Below are 20,039 nucleotides of genomic sequence, written 5' to 3'. Positions count from 1 at the left end.
CAAGGTAGATCATATTACCGTGCTCAACTTGAAGGAAAGAAAGGAGTACAGTGTTCCATGTACACAAAATTAAAAGAAAAATTGAAATGCAGTTAAATAGCCCTAAAACTTAACATATTTCCCATTGCTATTTTAATTCAAGATTTCTCTAGAACCCAGAAAAAAATGCCTGGTTCTTTGAGGCTAATTTCTCCAGATATACCATTCCTTTCATTATTATGTTATCACCAACAACAGAAAGTCAGTTACTGACTTTTTGATCACAATTGCATATGCACTGCTTATTTTGGCAATGGACTCATAGCTTCTCACTTTAAGAGAGCCAATTTCATAATTTTAGTTGAACTCAGCGTCATTACGGAAGACTCATCCATTAACTTGGACTCTAATGGACTTCTTGGGTTCTTGAACCTCTCAGCCACCCAGTCCTAAAGTCACATCATAATTATGACCATAACCTAAAATATAGCAACAATTAGATCAACAATCTGATAATTCAAATCATTGCTTGTAAATTTGGTTGATTTCACTACATTTTTTTAAACCCCATCAAGCCCACGAGTTGGGCAAGTGGAACAAGTTGTATTAGCATAAAAATAAGGAGCCCCAGTACTTCAGAAATTGTGTGCCTTTATGGCATGATACTCCTATTTGGGGTAGATAAACTTGGACCACAGAAGTTTCACTTTCAAATGGAAAGTGAGGTCTCACTATTTCAAACAGTGAAATTCAAAAACCCAGCCAGACAGGCAGCAGTGATATTTTGGCTTTACATGAAATTTGGTAGCTATCCCTTTGGAGAAAATTTTACACCAACCCATAGCCTAAAAATAAAGCTGCTGAATCAACAGGGCCCTAGATTTATATGGCTTATTTTAAATACCTGGGTTTGGTTAACTGACAAGTTGAAATATCATGGCGTCCCTTGGACTACTGTGGCTGTCTAGGGTCAGAGCCAACTATACAAAACTAAAACTGGCTGTGATCATTCTGATTAGTAGGCAGAACTCAAGACCATTCTCGTAAGTCTAGCTATGACTCTTGAGTTGTTTCCAATGACCTGATATTTGGTTGGCTCATCAGACTGGCAGATTAAATATACCCTTCTTTGGGGTAACCAAATATAGAAACAAATTGTGGCTGATAATTGGACAGTTTGGGTCACTAATGAGTTCAGAATCTGTGTTTATTAACTGCTATATTGCTCTTTCTCAGTTATAGTTAATATAGACTATTCTGTGAATCTTCTCCTAACCACTCCACTGATCTCTTGCTTATATAATTCATTATGTTCTTACAGTTTTTCTGTGTACTTCTTGCTTCAAAGAATTGTGTATAAGCTCTGGAAGGGATCATGTTTAAATATTTCACATTCCTACTCTGCCAAGTCTACCAGTACATATTGATTGATAGATTCTGTCATATTATTTTACAGTTGAGAAAATAGAAACTTAATTTACTTTACTATGAAATATATTTATGTGAACTTTTTTAACTAGTGAAGGGATGATAATTACCTTCTGAAACTAGGTATATTTAATATTTTTATAATTTTGTCTTTGTACCGTCTTATTTTTACATCTAAACAGAATAGTAATCTGATTGATTATTACTTCATCTTATTCCTGGAAAAACTACATGAAGATACGAGAATAATAAGAATTTGTAGCATTCAAACATAGTAGCAAACATTTTCCCATATTACTTTATATTTGATATCAAAGATCTCATCTGAATTGTTTCAATTAAAATATATTTATAAAAAGGGAGCTTAGTTTTCCTTGTCCTCAAAATATGCAATATATTGTCTTCATTACAGCAACTAAAAAATAAAGCTGAACAATCACTTAACTATTTACTCATTTCATGTCTAGTTTATTTTCAGAAAAGAGTTATATTTGTATTGAAGTCACTCTACAAGCTTAGGCCAAATAGAACTCTTTATATATGCATCTTAATCTTTAAATCTTTAAATTTAATAACCATAAAAAATTTTGTGGACTTTGTTGTTTATAATTGTGCTTTGATTAATGAAGTTTTTCAAGATAGAATATATGAATTTAAAAGGCATAAATTGTGTTTTTATTGAAATAGAGAATATATTTTCATGTTGTAAAAATTATACAATATAGAAATATATGAAAGAACAACCATAATTCTACTAACCATAGATAAATACTATTAACATTGCTTGATTTCTTTCCATTATTAATTCTATACTTTTCAAACATGCTGTAGAACTTTTCAGACATGTGCAAATAGAAAAATAAAGTGAAGTGCCATATAGCCATCACCAAACTTCCAGCATAATAAAACGATGGTCAATCTCATTTCATCTTTTCTCCCACCAATTTTGTCCTTACTGTACTATTTTGAAGCAAATCCAAGACCATCTGAAAAGAGAGGGACTTAAAAAAAAACACGATTATTATCCGATTGTTAAAAACTTCAATTCCTAATGACAGAAAGTATCAACAAATACCTTTTTCTGATTGTCTTATAGTCGTTAATTATTAATTCATTATAATTTACTTGTTTAAATTGGAATCTAAGTGCTCATTCATTTGTGATCAGTTGATAGATTTCAAGAATTATTTAATCTACAGGTTTCCTGTCTATGTTTTTATGTAGTAGAATTAGTGTCTAATATCGCATGTTTTAATATTTATCATCATTATCAGTGTCCACTACATTTCAACAGAAACATTATAAATTACTGCTTAAGAGTGAGAGGTAATTTTTTCTTGTTGTATTCTACTTGAATTAGCCATTCCTTTTGGGGGCACATTTCCAGATTACAGATGATCTTGGCAAAACACTTTTGTGTATCATTTTGCTTACAAACTTTATTTCATAAAAATTCTAGTTGTGACATATTGGAGTTAAGTAATATGTATATATTTAATACTCTGGAAGGCTGGAATAGTAAGTGGTCCACTTTAATAGAAAAAGTACTTTATTTATGATCTTTCTCTTAAGTCCTTCTACATCTGCTGTTGGATGTTTAATTTTATAGTTTTTTTTTTTCCCCATTTATTTATTTTATTGCCTTTTAGGTTTTGGGTTACATGTGAAGAACATGCAAGATTGTTGCATAGGTTTTTTAACTAAAAAAGTTATACATGGTTTTCGGGGAGAAGAAATAAAGGAAAGGATAGAGAAATAAAGGAAGAATAAAGAAAGAATAAAAGAAGGGAAGGGAAGAGCCAGGCACACTGCCTCACACCTTTAATCCCAGCACCTTGGGAGGCTGAAGTGGGAAAATGACTTGAGGACGGAGTTCTAGACCAGCCCAAGAAACATAATGAGACTCCATCTCAAAAACAAACCCAGTCAAGACAGTCATGATGGTCCATGTCCTGGTTACTCAGGAGGCTGAGGCAGTGGGACCCTTTGAGCCCAGGTGTTCGAGTTTACAGTAAGTTTTGAAAAGATTCAGTCATAACTATGTTTTTCAGTATTTGTTAGAAAGCCTGATTTTAAGTTCTCTCATACTTCAAAAGGTTGAACAAATATTGAATAACATAGTTATGTTTAAACCTTAACACAATTTATAGGTGCAGATTCAGGGAATCTTATTGGTCATGAGAACCAGACCAAAAATCATGTTGTAGAATATTTTTGTTATGTAATTAATTGTAAAGATATCTACATGTAACACTTATAGTGACTAGCATATATATATTTTTATCACATGGAGTTCCTTCTTTTGGTGTATACTTTCTTAATAGAGTTGTTTAATGAATACAAATTTGTATTTTGCATTTTTTCTAAGTATAAGCATAGAGTATACAGATTTTGAATATATGGGAAACAAGTAAATTTATATTTTATATTTGACCTATTCAAAGATAGGTTTGCTTAGTAATTCAACGTGTGATATGATTCCATTTGAAAAGCAAGTCTGGGCAAGGTAGAGTCCATGTAGTAAAAAGTTACCTTGTTTTCTTGGACAATATACTAAAGATCCTGTTACAATTTTTTTTTGCTACAATACCGAAATCAGTTTAATAAATGCTCTTAGGTAAGAATAATAAGACTACACTGGAAAATCGCCTAATGTTTATTTCTATTTTAGCTAGAAAAGAGAATAGAAGGTAGGAGCCACAAGTGCCTTCTAGTTTACTTACATGGCTTGCAAGTGTTATCCACTCTTTAACTCTTCTTATTTCTATCTGTTGAAAAATGAACCACTCTAAAGGCTGCTTTAATTTGTAAACTTATCATCATAGTTTTTTTAAAAAAATTCAGAAATTAGCAGTAGGTTAACTGGAGCTGTAAGATGGGTCATAATACCTGTCACTTTTCCCTTTTGACTTCATTGTACCTTCATTAATGCTAACTTTGTGCATTGGCCCCATTTCTACTCCAGGATTTGCAGAATTAATACAAATCTTACTAATACATTTATGTTTGTGTTAACTCATCACAGCAATAATTGAGCAAGTCAATAAAATTGTAGCACAACTATTTTTATGCATACATCAACTGAACTACTTATTTCACATTATTGATTATTAGTTTCTGTGTTAATTTTTCCTATGCTGCTATGAGCACCTGGGAAATGAGGCAGTTATAAACACCTTTGGATTCTATATGTGGCCCCAGACCTGGTGCTTAGTTGAATTTCAGTAATCCTTTGTCAAGGAACGTCTGTTATTGTAAACTGTATTTTAAATACATAAATATAAGCTACTGTGCAGTTTTAGAGTAATATTAACAGAAAATTTTATAGCGTTGATAATGGTTATACAACCATTATCATTTAACTATTATTTTAAATAGACCCTGGGAATTCAACATACTTAATCCATTGCACATTAAAGAAAGGTTTACTAGAGCCGAATTATAAGTTCAAGATTCCATTAAGTAGGTTCCCTGTAGTTCATGGTCATCCATTTTAGTGTAGTAGTTGTTTCTTGGTCTACCAACTGTGGTCCTATTGTATTTGAACTGGGAAATTTAAAAGATTTTAAAAGGATTTAGCACAAAAATATATAAGTGAAATAGCTTCTTAAATTCAGTAACAAGAAATTGTATAAATGTTTTAGGCGTTTAAGAAGTAACCTGAGATTTTTAGTAACATTTTGAGTTATTTCTAATTTTATTTTGAAAGTTTGCATATAAATTTATTTCAAGGAACCATTTATTTTTTTTCCAAGCACTTGTTTGATAAATATATAATATTATTATGTTTTAAGTAATAGCCTTGTTTTAGTTTTATGTATGTTTAAATATAATTATAATAATCATAAAATATAACAATATATTTTATGTATTGGTAATTGTCTTTAGCAGCATAACTCTTTTTACTTAAATTATGATTTCAAAAGATGCTAATTACCTCAGAATCAGGAAACCAGTAAAATCTAAATCAGAAACAGAAAATATTAGAAACATTGTTTAGTGCAGTCCTATGCTAATGAACAAGAAAAATAATAACAGACATAGCAATAACTATTATAATAATAGAAATAATAATACATATTTGGAGTATTGATGTGCAAGATCTCAGATTATTTTTAAATAAAAGTTTCGTCTTTCAGGAATTATCAGTGTGAAGAAAACAGGACATTTCTTCATACAGATACTCTTCTAGGGAACAAAACTAACTTGTCTAGAACATTAAATATAAATTTCAACCAGCCTGGTCAACAATACAAAACCATATCTCTAAAAAAAAAATAGAAAAATTGGTCACATGTGGTCCAAGCTACTCAAGAGGCTGAGGTGGGAAGATCCCTTGAGTCCAGGATTTCGAGGCTGCAATGAGCCATGATTATGCTACTGCACCCTACCCTGGGTGACAGAGCAAGACCCTGTCCCTAAAAATAAATAAATAAGTAAATTCCTTTGTCTTAGTCCATTTTCATGCTGCTGATAAAGACATACCTGTGGCTGGGTGATTTATAAGGAAAAAAGAATTTTAATGGATTCAGTTCCATGTGGCTGGGGAAGCCACACGGTCATGGGGAAAGGTAAAAATTATATTTTACATAGCGGCAGACAAGAAAGGATGAAAGCAAAGTGAAAGGGAAAGCCCCTTATAAAATCATCAGATCTCATGAAACGTATTCACTACTGTGAGAACAGCATGGGAGAAACCAACCCCATGATTCAGTTATCTCCCACTGGGTCCCACCCACAACACCTGAGTATTATGGGAACTACAATTTAAGAAGAGATATGAGGACACAGCCAAACCATATCAACATTCATTCCATGGAAATATTGTAATAATTCTAGTATAGAGGAGTATTAATATTTATGAAGCATACAACTGAGAGTGTACAACAAAATCAGATTTGAGTGGAGAACAAAATAAAACAAAACAAAGCTAAGCTAAAACAATTAATCTCCTCCCCCAAAGCTCTGGAAACATTTTAGAGCCATGGTTCTTCTGAAGATATCAGTTGAGAAGTTTATTTTTCATTGTTATTAATGGCAAGCTTGGTAGGTTTACTCAATATTATTTGAAATTATCAGCAGGCTTCCTTCACCATTAGCAAGTAGCAGGTGCTGAGGCAGCAGCTAAATCTACTTTTTTTTTTTCTTTAAATTATTTTTTATTCTGGCCTTACAAGTGTGAGAGAAATCTCTGCATTTTATAACTCAATTGCCCACTTTACTTTCTGTTGGACACTGTGCTAATTTCTTGGTTTGGTGGAAATGAACTAAATTCATATTTCTAAAACATAAGTTTCTGTTTTTGTAACTGCAAATGCATATTAGGTTTTGTATAGTATGGAAAATATATAATTTATACAAGTTTATTTTTTTTCATATTTTAAAACTTATGTAACTTTAATCTCATCAATTTTTTTCTTGAACAACACCTCGTAAGTCCTGACATATGTGTTAACTTGTTTATGGTAATAACTAAAACACAGTTAATCACAGAGTTATCTATGAAATATTTTAGCAGTTATTTACCATTATTTATCATAACAAAAATTAGAAATCATGTACATGGAAAAAATCTCATTCCTTAAAATTATTTTTTATCTTTTCATATGATTCTAGTATTAACCATACATTCCAGCATCTCTCATTCATGCTGCCAGAGATGGAGACCTCAACAGAAACAGTGGGCTGAAGTTGGTGGGGTGAGGGGAGAGATGAAGTACAAGGATGTTTTCATTAAATATTCCAGATTTCACTGCTATATGGTCTTTACAACAAAAATACACAACAGCTAATCTGAAAGAAGTCTTTGGGAGAAAAAGTTCAATAAAAACAAATCTCAAGGATATTCTCTTTGGTAAAAAGATAAGGGGGTGTCCTGAGGGTAGAATTAGCAATAATAATAGTTTCATTAATTCAAAAACTAGTTACTTAGTGACAACTCTGTGCCAGTCACTGTACTAGACATTGACAACACAGTTACAATAGTGGAGAAACTGCTTACTCAAAAGGAACTTATATTCTAATGGAAAAAGGCTGACAAGTGACAATGTCAGTTAATGGCATATTTCATGAAGAAAATGAAACTACTGTATGGAGATAAAGAGTGATAGAATGAGTGTTCAGGAAAGACCCCTTCAAGTAATTGCCAGGCAAATGGGATAACCACTATGCTATGGAAACCCCATGACGAGAGTGACATCAAAGAAAACACATGAATGAAATGAGAGAATAAGCCATTTGTATGTATAAGGGACAAGCTTTCCAGGGACAGGGAACAGCAAACGGAAAGCCTGGAGAAAGGAATGTGTACACTCATTTGAGAGTTAGCAAGGCAGGCAGAGTGTTGAAACAACAGTGAGAAAGAGCAGAAGAGTAATGGAACTAATGTTGATAAAGCCGTATCTTGTAGTGCTTTGTCATCAAAAATGTTCTGGAAGTCATTGTAGGATACTGAGCAGAAAGTGATAATCTGGTATGTGTTTTAGAAAGAACCTTCTGGAGTTTGCATGGAAAAGAGATTCTAGTTGGGCAAGAATGATAATAGGGGACCAGTTGGAGGCCATTTTAAGAGTTCAGGCAATGCGACTAGGTTGGTAGTGGCAGAGGTGGTATGCCATTTGTACAGAAAGTGGACTGTGTTTTCTTACAAGTGTACACAGAGACAAATTATTTAACATTATACATTGTGGAGAGTCTAGGAATATGCTGTATCACTTACATGTGACATTACACTGAATATGCCTAATTAACTAGCTTAAGTGTCTTAGTTAATCAGAATAAATGTTACCAATTTATTCATATGAATTTACTGCTTTAATTATTTTACCCATTTTATTAAGCATTTAACAACATCATGGAAAAGAAAACAACATTTAGAGCTGGTCTTCCAGTGTAAAATTGCAAGAACCTCTTGAAGTATGTACAAGATGTTTCACTGACGAGATCATGTATTACAAAAATCAGATCATTGGGCCGGGCGCGGTGGCTCACGCCTGTAATCCCAGCACTTTGGGAGGCCGAGGCGGGTGGATCACGAGGTCAAGAGATCAAGACCATCCTGGTCAACATGGTGAAACCCTGTCTCTACTAAAACTACAAAAAATCAGCTGGGCATGGTGGTGCGTGTCTGTAATCCCAGCTACTCAGGAGGCTGAGGCAGAAGAATTGCCTGAACCCAGGAGGCGGAGGTTGCGGTGAGCCGAGATCGCGCCATTGCACTCCAGCCTGGGTAACAAGAGCGAAACTCCGTCTAAAAAAAAAAAAAAAAAAAAAAAAAAATCAGATCATTATGTTCTTTGGTTTCTGAAACTTCATAAAGAAGAAAGTTTCACAACATATTCAAATTTGGAGTCATTGCACCATTCACGAAGATATGTTTTGTTACCTAATTCTTCGTTTAAGGTCTCAGAAATTAGACCAATAATTTTTACCACTACTTTATAGGATTTAATCAGTGGATTACTATTAGCTACGTAACTGTAAAAAGAATTATTCTGTTCTATCTAGATAGTTAGTTCAATTGGAATTATATTATTGTACAAATAAATTTCATTTCTATAGTAAGACTAGAAAAATGTTTCGTTTAAAATTTCTCTGAGTGGTTTTCTTTGAAAATTTTACTAAGTTAAATTGTAACTGTAATCAGCAAACATTTACTATGCAGTTCCTTGGTGTCAAATTTTATCCAGTGCTTTAGGGATGTTAGGTTTATTATGATCATAAAGATGAATAAGACAATTTGGAAGAGTTTCACATAGAACGACAGAATGTTAAATTAATGCTTATTAATTTAATAAGATAGCTGCTGTGTAGGTGTCTTTGTTAGATTTCCAGGGCGGAAGACTTTACCATTCCCTCAGTTTAGAGTTACATGCTCTGATTGAAGGATATGCCTGCAGGCTTTCAAGTGTTTATACTCTCATAGGAACTGGGAGAATACTCTTACAATAATATGTACATTCAGATTTCTCATATCATATTGATTGACTTATATGTGGAATAAGAAATAACACAACATAAAATATTGCTACATGTTAAATTACAGGATTCAGTTTATAAGTTATATACAAATTCACTGAGGATAAATTAATGTGAATAGAGTATTCAGGGAAGGATACACAGGAAGAAAAGAACAAGATACGTGTCTTACAGAATTTGAGTAGTAGAGAAAGAGGAATATCATTTTGGGAAGGGAAATAACAAAACCAGTAGAGCAACATAAATGGGTGTGATATATTTGAATGGTTGTACAGAAAAATAATGGGAAATGTGCATCATTAAGTCATCTTTGGAGCCATACTTTTCTTAAGATCTCATGTTTCAGGTTAGCTATTCTGTTTTTGTTTTTCATTTGTTAAAAGGAAATATCACGCTACAAATTTGGTAGGGCTGTAATGATTATGAATAGAGGTGAAAAGCCTCCAAATAATATAGCACATTTTGCCTCATAATGGACACATTAATGCTAGCTATACTATGATATTCATTTTTTTCCCGTTCCACCCTCCCAGTCTGGGGTTTTGCCATTTTAGACCCATTCTTCAAGCTGCAAACACAAGCAACATTGTTATAACACAATGCATCTGCTAACAGAGGATATAGTAAAACAACCTGTTGTTATTCAATAATGTATAATTTATTTTTTAAAGAAATTTTAGATTATAGATGAATTGTGCAGAAAGTAAACTTTACTGGATACTCTCCCTTCCCATTTTCATACACATTTTCCCCAATTGTTAAGTTTCCATTAGTGTAGTACATTTGTTATAGCTGATGATTTATTATTGATACATTTATGATTAAATTCCATAGTTTACATTTGAATTCTCTCTTTGTATTGCACAATTTTAATGAGTTTTGATACATGCCTAATATCATGTATCCACCATTATAGCATCCTACAGAATAGTTTCACCACCCTAAAATCATTCTGTGCTCCACATAGTCAACACTCTCTTACTCCTCTTGAACCCTTGGCAACCAGTGATCTTTTTACTGTCTTTACCATGTTGCCTTTTCCTGGATGTCATTAATTGGAATCATAAAGTACGTAGCTTTTTCAGGGGCTCTGTACTTGACCCCCTAAATTCTCTTGTGTCTTTCACTTAGCAATATGCATGCAAGCTTCCCCCATGCTTTTTCATGTCTTGATAGCTCATTTATTTTCATAACTGAATAATATTACATTGTATGGCTATAATAAAGTCTGTTTATACATTAAGTTTTTTACAAAATGACTGAAAGTGCCTGTTTGTATCTTTTGTTTTAAATAGTTAATATCTTTTATAATTAAAAGTATTATTGTATTACATAATTTCTGTCTTTTTTTCCTCTTTCCCATTTGGAATAGAATTTTTTATTTTAAGCAATGCTAAATAAATTTTAAAATTTAATGTATGACTATCCAATCCTATTGATGTATTTCTACATTACAACATTTCTGAATAATGTAGCTTTTTAAAATATATGTTGTTTGAATTTTTTTCTAATTTTTTGCTGTACATTAGACATATTTTACCATTTTTCAAGAATATATTATTACCTATAATAACCATTTTATACAATAGATCTCTTAAACCCATTTCTTCTATCTAACTGAAGTTTTATTTCCTTTGAGCAGCATCTTTCTGAACTTTTCCCCTCCCCCTATAATCATCCCATCCTCTAGTAACCACCATTCTTCTTTCTCAGTCAATGAAATTAACTTTTTAATGCTCCATATAAGAAGAGAGTGGATGTAGTGTTCTCACTACCAAAATGATAACTATGTGAGATAATGTATATGTTAATTAGCTATACTAGTCATTTCACAATGTATATGTACTTCAAAACATCATGTTGTATACAATAAATACATAAAATTGTATCTGTCAATTAAAAACTTTAAAAAGTTACCACTTTATAGCATATTCGCTTATATGGTTTATATGTGATAGGAAAAAGGAGATTACAAAATGAAGTAACACATATATAAATTGTGCTGTGTATTTAACCCTCCAAACAGGGATAAACTACTGCCTTGTGTTGTCCACTTTTTACCTGGAGTCTGTTTCTTAAACTACCACTGCATTAGTCCATTCTCACACTGCTATAAAGAATTATCTGAGACTGGGTAATTTATGAAGAGAAGAGGTTCAGTAGACTTACAGTTCTGCAGGCTGTATAGGAAGTGTGGTTAGACAAGCCTCAGGAAATTTACAATCCTGTTGGAAGGGAGGGGAAACAAGTACCCTCCTCACAAGGCAGAGCAGGAGAGAGATGGGGAGAAGAGAGAAGCGCTACACACTATTAAACAGCCCGGTCTTGTGAGAAACCACCTCCATGATCCAATCACCTCCTACCAGGACCCACCTTCAATGTGTGCAGATTCAAATTCAATATGAGGTTTGGGTAAGGACATAGAGCCAAGCCAGAGCAACCACTTCATTTCTGTAACAAGGTTATTCACTTTTTCAGACAATCTTTAGTTTCTCCCTTACGTCTTAGAGGAAGTGCTATCTCCTTTCTGTGGAAAATGCTCCCTCTGCCTGCATTCTGCACCTGACCCTCTAAATTCTGAGAGACTGTAATCTATCAATTTCTAGAATAATTTCTATATATTTTCCTTTCCATCTGTACAAATTATTAAATGAATGAGTGAATGAATAAATGGCTTTTCTATGATTCCGTTGTTGGTTTTTGAGATGCATGTCATGGTTATGCTCTAGATGCAGACTCCACAGCTTGGCTTTATAGCGTGATTCCACTGTCTAATGAACTCTATGAAAATGAACTTTAGAAGCTAGAAGTTTTCTAACTTCTCAAGGTTTCAGTTTCCTTATCTGAAAAAGGGAGGAATAGTAAGATTATGTAAATTGTATGGGGAATGTGACAATTCCTGTAAAGTTCTTAACATAGTGCCTCTTGTACAGCAACTACCTAAAAATATTAGCAATTATTATTTTTTAATTATTTTCTTTGATTTATGAATGTGAAATATGATGATGCCCTCCCCTAGAATTTTTAAAATCTTTTTTCTTCCTTTGTTTTTTAGAGAAATGTCTTTTTCTGTGGCTCCTATCAAAGATACTCTTTCCAAGCATTTCAGTGTTCTTTCCCTGCACATCACCAACACAGGAATGCACACAAACACACACACAGAATAGTATTGTCAACAAACAAATAGTATTGTCCTTAAGTCCTTTGACATTGACTGAGACAAGAAAACACGGAGGACTAATTTCATTTTTTAATGTCTTTCTCTTACTCTTGACAGTGAACATTTTGTTCTTTACTTTTTGAAAGTTTTTACGTTTATTAATAATAAAATGAATGTAGCAATATAACTTCTCATCATAGATGCCTTCATTATTTTAAAATATTATAATTATTTCTTACAATGTATTAGAACTTAAGTTCATCTTTGACAGATGATTATAGCATGATGAATGAAAAGCATTACTAATTCAACATATTTAAGCTACCGTGGAAAATTAGCAACTTTGTGAAAATGGAAAAACTCATTTCCTAATGCGGTTTAGGCAAGGCTGCAAGGATTTTCATTAAATAATATAAAACAAATTAGAGGCAGAGAAACAAAACTCAGAGGTAGTAAACAGAATCACACTGAGAGATGTTTTGAACAATATTTTAACTATTTAAAGACTAAAACCTTTTAACTATATTCTATAGTTTTAAAATCAGAAAATGTCTCTTAATTCTCAGCTAAACAATTTGATATAGTACTATTATAATTTGATGAATATATTAAGAAAATGATAATGATTATTAAATAGATTTTTAAAATTTAAAATAAAAGCAATTATGAGGCTAGTAGCATAATTAATGTCATGAGTGTACAATAGTTTCTTCATTTTTTTAATTCCATAAAGTTTTTTTCTATATCTACTTTCAATAAATGCTGATTTGCTAATCTAGAAGCACACAGAAATGATTAGTGAAGTAAATCAGATTCTTTACTTCACAGTAAGGAATGCTGTAAATTTTAACATAATTGTTACTGAGACAAATGTAAAGCCTTTGTTTTATTTAATTTGATTACTGTTTTTTTTCTTGTGACTGAAAACCAATTTTTCCTTCCTTTTTTATGTTTCTGTCTACAGAAAGCTGACCTTGCAGTTGCTCCACTGGCTATTACCTATGTTCGAGAGAAGGTCATCGACTTTTCCAAGCCCTTTATGACACTTGGAATAAGTATTTTGTACCGCAAGCCCAATGGTACAAACCCAGGCGTCTTCTCCTTCCTGAATCCTCTCTCCCCTGATATCTGGATGTATATTCTGCTGGCTTACTTGGGTGTCAGTTGTGTGCTCTTTGTCATAGCCAGGTAACATGCTCACTTTTGTGATTTTTTTGGCAATTGTTACCTCATTTATCTAACTAATGATTGTCAAAAGTCACAATCAATTTTACTTTCTCTGTTCTTTATTTTCCACGGGGTGCTGAAAAATAATAAAATTTTAAGAATCACATTCATTTATTAAAATGTACTTATCTGCCTTTGTGGGCAGAAAGCATGCTGGTTGTGTCAGTAAGCTATAAATGTTGTAGGGTTTACTGTTTTCCTAACTAGAATCTAAAAGCTGTTTAAATCAGTATGATAAAAGAATCATTGACTCACTTTGAACATTTCTGATGAACCGAAACCAAAATAACATGTTTGACTAACTTGAGTTAATAATTCAATTTTAAGAAAAACCAAACTACTAAAATTTAAAAGGAGGTTTTTTTAAGAAACCAAGGCTAATTTATAATTTCTATTCTAAGTATAAAAAGACTATCCTAGTATTCTATAAAATGTGTCATTTTTCTTACAGAGCAAATGTCACTACAAAAAGTGCCTTATTGTCATTGACACATAGTGTATGTTTCAAATCATAGGGTCAGAAGATAAAATGCCAGGCCAGGTGTGATGGCTCATGCCTATAATCCCAGCACTTTAGGAGGCCAAGATAGGAGGATTGCCTTGAGGTCAGGAGTTTGAGACCAGTCTGATCAACAGAGGGAGATCCTATGTCTATAAAAAATAAAAATTAAGAAAAAAAGAAAAAATGCCTAAATGAAAAAATATACATATATTTTATAATTTAATAATGACCCTTAAAATCTGTGATACAGCTCAGTCTATGTTGATGGTATTACTTTATTTTATTCTTGGAGGTGGAAATTTGTAATCATGTTTATTTACACCAACCTCACTATCAAACTTTCAACTGATATTTTGATATGATTTAACTTACTTTTGCCTTAATTAAGAATAGTATTATGCCTCAGGACTCATAACTCTATCATTACTCTAATAACATGGTGTTAAGCCACATATTCATTATATCCTTTAAATTTTTATATTTCCTCAAATATTAAAAAAATTCTGAATTAAAAATCAATTAGAATTCTACATATAATTTTTATGGTGATAAAAATACTTATATAAATATATATATGTTTTTGTGCTGTATAATCAAAATTAAATATGCAGGTATCTTTTCAATTATATTACATGGATTCTTTGGATACATTTATCAGTAAGGGTATTTGTGAGAGATTGAACTTATTTTTCAATAAGGAATTGAACATATTTTTTTCCAGTGAAGTAATGTATTTCTTTTCTGTCCATAAAAAGTTTAGTTAATTCAGTTAAAAAATGAATAAAATCAATTAGAAGTACCATAACATTTTTATATATTTGCACACAGATAATTTTTATATATTTATATGTAATAATTTTACAAATACATCATTTTTACCTAATTAGTTAAATATTAAGAATTGTGTTCTTCAGATAATTATCATTTGCATTTGCCTAAAATTATGTATTGGAAGCCTATTGCCATATAGCATGTGAAGCTGTACAGGAGAACCTATTAATGTTTTATGTGACTATTGGGGTTTTTCCCACAGTAATGAGAATTTAGAGTGTGAAGTTCCTAAACTTTTAGCTCCAGCTTTTTCTATATTCTGTGAAAATAAAACGGCCTTCTCATTTTTGAGCATCTTTGGACAAATTACGTCTTTTTTTATAGTGACAGATACGGCCACTCTATTTTATGTGTTCAGAGAAATAAGTGAAGAGTTGCAGATTAAGTAATTCAATGGCTAGAAAACTCTTCATCCAGCCCACAGGCCAAACAGAAAAATAAATACTCCAAAATATTTAAAAAGTCTTCCTAATGTTTGCATGTACCTTTCTTCTTCTTAGATGAACAAATTTCCCAGGAGAATATAAATAAAGCCTAGAGGAATATGTCATGAGACAACTTTGAAGCAACTTTATGGTCATTAATCAAGCTGAATTAGGTCTGACAGTACTTTTCTGGAGATCTTAAACAGAGACCCTTGGGTTACTTGAAATTTGTATTAGGAATTTTAGTTATTTCTAATTTTCCAAACCCACAGCTTTTGAAGTTAGATTCAAAGCAAATACAGAAATATCTGGATTCCTTGGCAGCTTAAAAAAGTACATTTGCAAATAGAGGCATGTGGATGGATATGCACTTACCTAACTTTTCAAAATATTTCTGTAACTCACTTGATAAACCATTGTAGACAGCATCTGTATAATTATGGTAATCTGTACTGATTTTACACGAAAGAAATATAACTATGTTATTCTATTTGAGAATATAAAGTCAGCCAATTTACCATTTTTTTTACTGCTACTGCTTTTATATTTTGAAATGTTACTGTTATATTTTGTCATTGGTTATTAAGTAAACAGATATGAAAATGATATTATTTCAGCTTCTTCAACAATTTCAAAACAAATTGACAAATTCCCTCATACACTAAAAAGAAAGTGTAAAATCTTCATTTATGGGTAAATTAATAGATATTCCATTAGGTAATAAACAATGTTAGATATATTCTGTAAAATATAATATTAGAGATTCTTGGTAAAATAACACAAGAATATTTTCAGGATTTTCTCAGAATATTTTGTTCAATTTTCAATCTTAAAATAATATTGTATTAAATATTTCTAAATTTGAAAAAATGAAACACTGAAAAATCAGATTAAAAGCAAAGTCTGAATATAGTCAATTTAAATTTTAGATGCTAAACATCCAAAATCAAATGAATTTGTTTAATTAAAATCTACTTGGACATAGTATTGAACTCTTTTACTAAGAAAGAAGTTGTGATGTGCAAAGGCAAATAAAATGTTGAAATTGCAGTTGTATAATTTAATTGCCTTTGTAATTCAAATGGAATTACTATGTTAGAATTTAAAATACATTTACGTTAATGCTACATTTAGCACTTTTATTTTTCCTATCAATAAAAATTATGTCTTAGGACATATAGAGGTCGCTGATGCACTCATTGACATCATTGTTGATGTAAAAACTAATACGGCATTTTTTATGTATATTCTTTATCTCCATAACAATTATAGAGAAAAAAGGTTATGTTTCAAAAAAATTCTTAAATATGTGTTTTATTTTCGTTGAAAATCACACAATGGTCTAAAATAACTACACTTTAATAACAGAATTCGTATTTATTATCAGAAGTTACATAATATTAACTTATAGCAAATTATGTAATACTTAGGAATAAAAACCTTTATCTCAAAACTAAATTATAATGAGTGATTTATATATTGTCAAAATTTCTCAACATTATTAGTTTTATTTTTGGTCATCATCTGATATTGTTCCTGTTATTATTGCAATTAACCTTCTCTATCTTCTTAACTACTAAACCACTTCTTCAATTTGTTTTCTGTTTCCTCTTTTGTTTAATTATTCTATCAACTACTCACTCAATTAGTCAAATATTTGTTGAGCTTCTAGTAAGCACTAATGAGATCCCATAAAATATTAAAATTTATCTCTCATTCATTTATTTATTCAACAACATCTATTGGCTACCCATAAGTACTAGGAGTTGTGCTAAATGCTTGAGTCCCAGAATAAACCCAACTGAATATGTTATTTTCATTAATAACTCACAATCAGTGCATATTTCTGGCAATAAATATCTATTGCCCTTGAATAAATTTATAAAAATATTTAAATCATCCCAAATTCTGTATGAATGACATGTATTTTAAATATGTTTTTCTAAAAAATATCTTGTAATATATATTTTGCTAGAGAGAAATATACAACTATGAAGGAAATAGGCATGAGGAAGATTGTTAAATTGTCATTAGACTATTAGATTAGAAGCTTATTGAATATCTGCTCTACTATCATGCTAATAATTTTATGACAAATTAAGATCTAATAATTATTGTAATTTAAGTTTTAAAAATTGGATTTACAACTAAATTATTTTGGCAATGCCTTTGAAAATTTCCCTTCGTTCTTATATTTAAGAAAAATCATCTAAGAATACTTAACAAATGTTTTAAATGTATTTAACCAATACTAAGAAGGAAATTGTACGGCGTTAGTTTTTATATTCATATAGTTTTATGTTTTATTATCTCCTGTAAGCAGTTGTATTATTATTTATAGCATAATGACATAATCAGCATGCTTATCTGAATTAGCTCAGAAGGCTTATTCAAGAGTAAGGATTAGCCTTGGATAGAGCATTGTAGACATGGAATGACCTTATCCCAAGTATTCTAGCAGTAGCTGTTTGCTGACAGAAGATTAGGACAAAATCTTGTCCATTATGGGTTCATACTTACTCAGATGTTCCGCTAAATGTTTTTCCCTCCTTTTCTTTCTCTTTTCCTTTGACCTAGGTATATGATTACAGAGATGGCAGTCAGTTATATAAAAAGTCTGGTTAGGGCACTCACCCCTTACACTAATAATAAAATATATTTTTCACCTTGCTTCAAATATTTATTTTATTAAACTAAAGCTACTATTGATATAATAGTGTTTATAAAATGAGTCAATTAATATTCCTATATATCTTAGATTTTTTTTTTCTCTTAACCATAGATATCTCCAAGAAAGTTGAGCTGTTCTGAAATTCAGTATGTAAATCTTGGTCTTGGGTTCTTAACAGTTTGATGTACAGAGATAAAAAACTGAAGACCAAACCTAAAAGGAAAGAATAATGGTACATACATACCCCTCCAACAGGATTGATGTAACCTTGATAAATTATTCACTGAGTCTTTAGGAATAGTGCATATTTTATTCTGAAATTGGCATTTTAAAATAAAATACAAATAAAATTTGGAGAATAAAATTGCTATACCAAATTGTGCAATATGAATACTATTACATGAAAATTCATTAGGTTATTTAAATGAACAAATTATTTTGGTCAAATACAGGAGAAAGTGTAAAGGAAGCCAAACAATATTAATATTAAGTAACCTGGACTTCTTAGCTAGAATAGTAAACCAAAGAATATTCAATGTGTTACAACACAACAGTTTTCTAAGTTAAAAGGAATATAGGAATTTCTTATGCATTAATGTACATAATTGCCTTGAACTATTTTTAGAGTATTAGAATATTATCTATTGTATTAGTGGATTAGGCAGCAGGGGATGGACTCCCCAGAATCTGCTCAATGGTTTATTATTTACAGTGACGATCAAGACTGTCTTGACATATATTTTGGCTCTAATATGATCTGTTGACACAAGATGACAAGGCTATTGCCTTACTGAAAGTCCTTATACTTCAGAAAACATTCTGTATTTCTCTTGGAGCTCAGAGGTAAAGATGTTCTAAACATAGTGTTTTCGGTGGTTTAACTGACTTTAGAAAACCGTATCCAAAGTGCTTGCATTAACAGCTTTGATCTCAGCTCTGGACTAGTGTGCAATAGCTTTTATATTTCTGTCACAGTGATGGGTGACATTTAATGTACAGTGAAGGGCAACAATGAAGCATTATGCACTTAAAAATAGATAACTGTTTTTGTGGGATGTTGAGTGGTAAACTAATCCAATGTCAAAACGACTGTTGTCACATTAAAATGAAACGCAAATTTTGTTGTTTGCCTTTGCCACCAACTTGCCAACTTTTTGCTTAAAAAAACTATTTCAATTTTACCTTTTCATAACATAACTTTAGATATATTTTACTTTTTTAAATGTCTTTTTTTTTACTTAAATTGCAGAAAAGCCTATTTGTTATTCTTCTTCCCACTTAGCAATTTTCCTAAAATTTACTGAAAGTTTGGTTTTAAATAAGTGCTGTTCTGCTAATATGCCTGTCACCTATGAAAGAAATTGTTAAAATTGATTATATATTAACAAATATTTATCTAAATTATGGACCTAAAAGTCAACATTGATGAAAATTAAATGCATTTTCAAACTATGGATTAAATTATTTCCATAGCAGATGAGGCTACTTCTGCATAAAATAATGTTTTTTAATTATTATTTTATGATATAATGTACCTCTTTGTTTTCAGTAGGTCCAGTAATGTTTATGCTTGTAAGTACAGGTGGAGTCACCAACCCAGAAAAAACTATTAGTTTGTATCATTAGTAGAACCAAACTAGTTGAATCAATGACTTCTTTTCAGTTGTGGTAAATATGGTATCTAGCTAATTGAGGCAGGAGATCTTGACTGTAAGTATCCACCTGGGACAAAGAAGATAATTTAATCTTCAGAGGAGAAATAAATCATATTTTCCACCTCTCAATTTTTAAATTACACTGGACATTTACAGGCATAAAAGATTTGAGAAAAATATTGTG

The 20,039-nt window shown here is 31.3% G+C and overlaps 1 protein-coding gene across 7 annotated transcripts in view; it reads left to right on the top strand.

Moving 5' to 3' along the window:
* The window catches only part of GRIK2 (glutamate ionotropic receptor kainate type subunit 2), a 728,978-nt gene that overhangs the window by 510,529 nt on the left and 198,410 nt on the right, over positions 1–20,039 (top strand). For all 7 annotated transcript variants that reach the window (XM_032275168.1, XM_032275169.1, XM_032275170.1 and 4 more), the window contains one exon: positions 13,509–13,732. In XM_032275168.1, the coding sequence (XP_032131059.1) occupies positions 13,509–13,732 (224 nt within the window). The remainder of the gene's footprint in view (positions 1–13,508; positions 13,733–20,039) is intronic.

This window comes from Sapajus apella, unplaced genomic scaffold (assembly GCF_009761245.1).
Source record: "Sapajus apella isolate SASKATOON/1434 unplaced genomic scaffold, GSC_monkey_1.0 scaffold6, whole genome shotgun sequence".
Classification (NCBI taxonomy): Eukaryota; Metazoa; Chordata; class Mammalia; order Primates; family Cebidae; genus Sapajus; species Sapajus apella.
The sequence above is the reverse complement of the archived record's forward strand: the minus strand, read 5'-3'. Positions and strand labels throughout refer to the sequence as shown.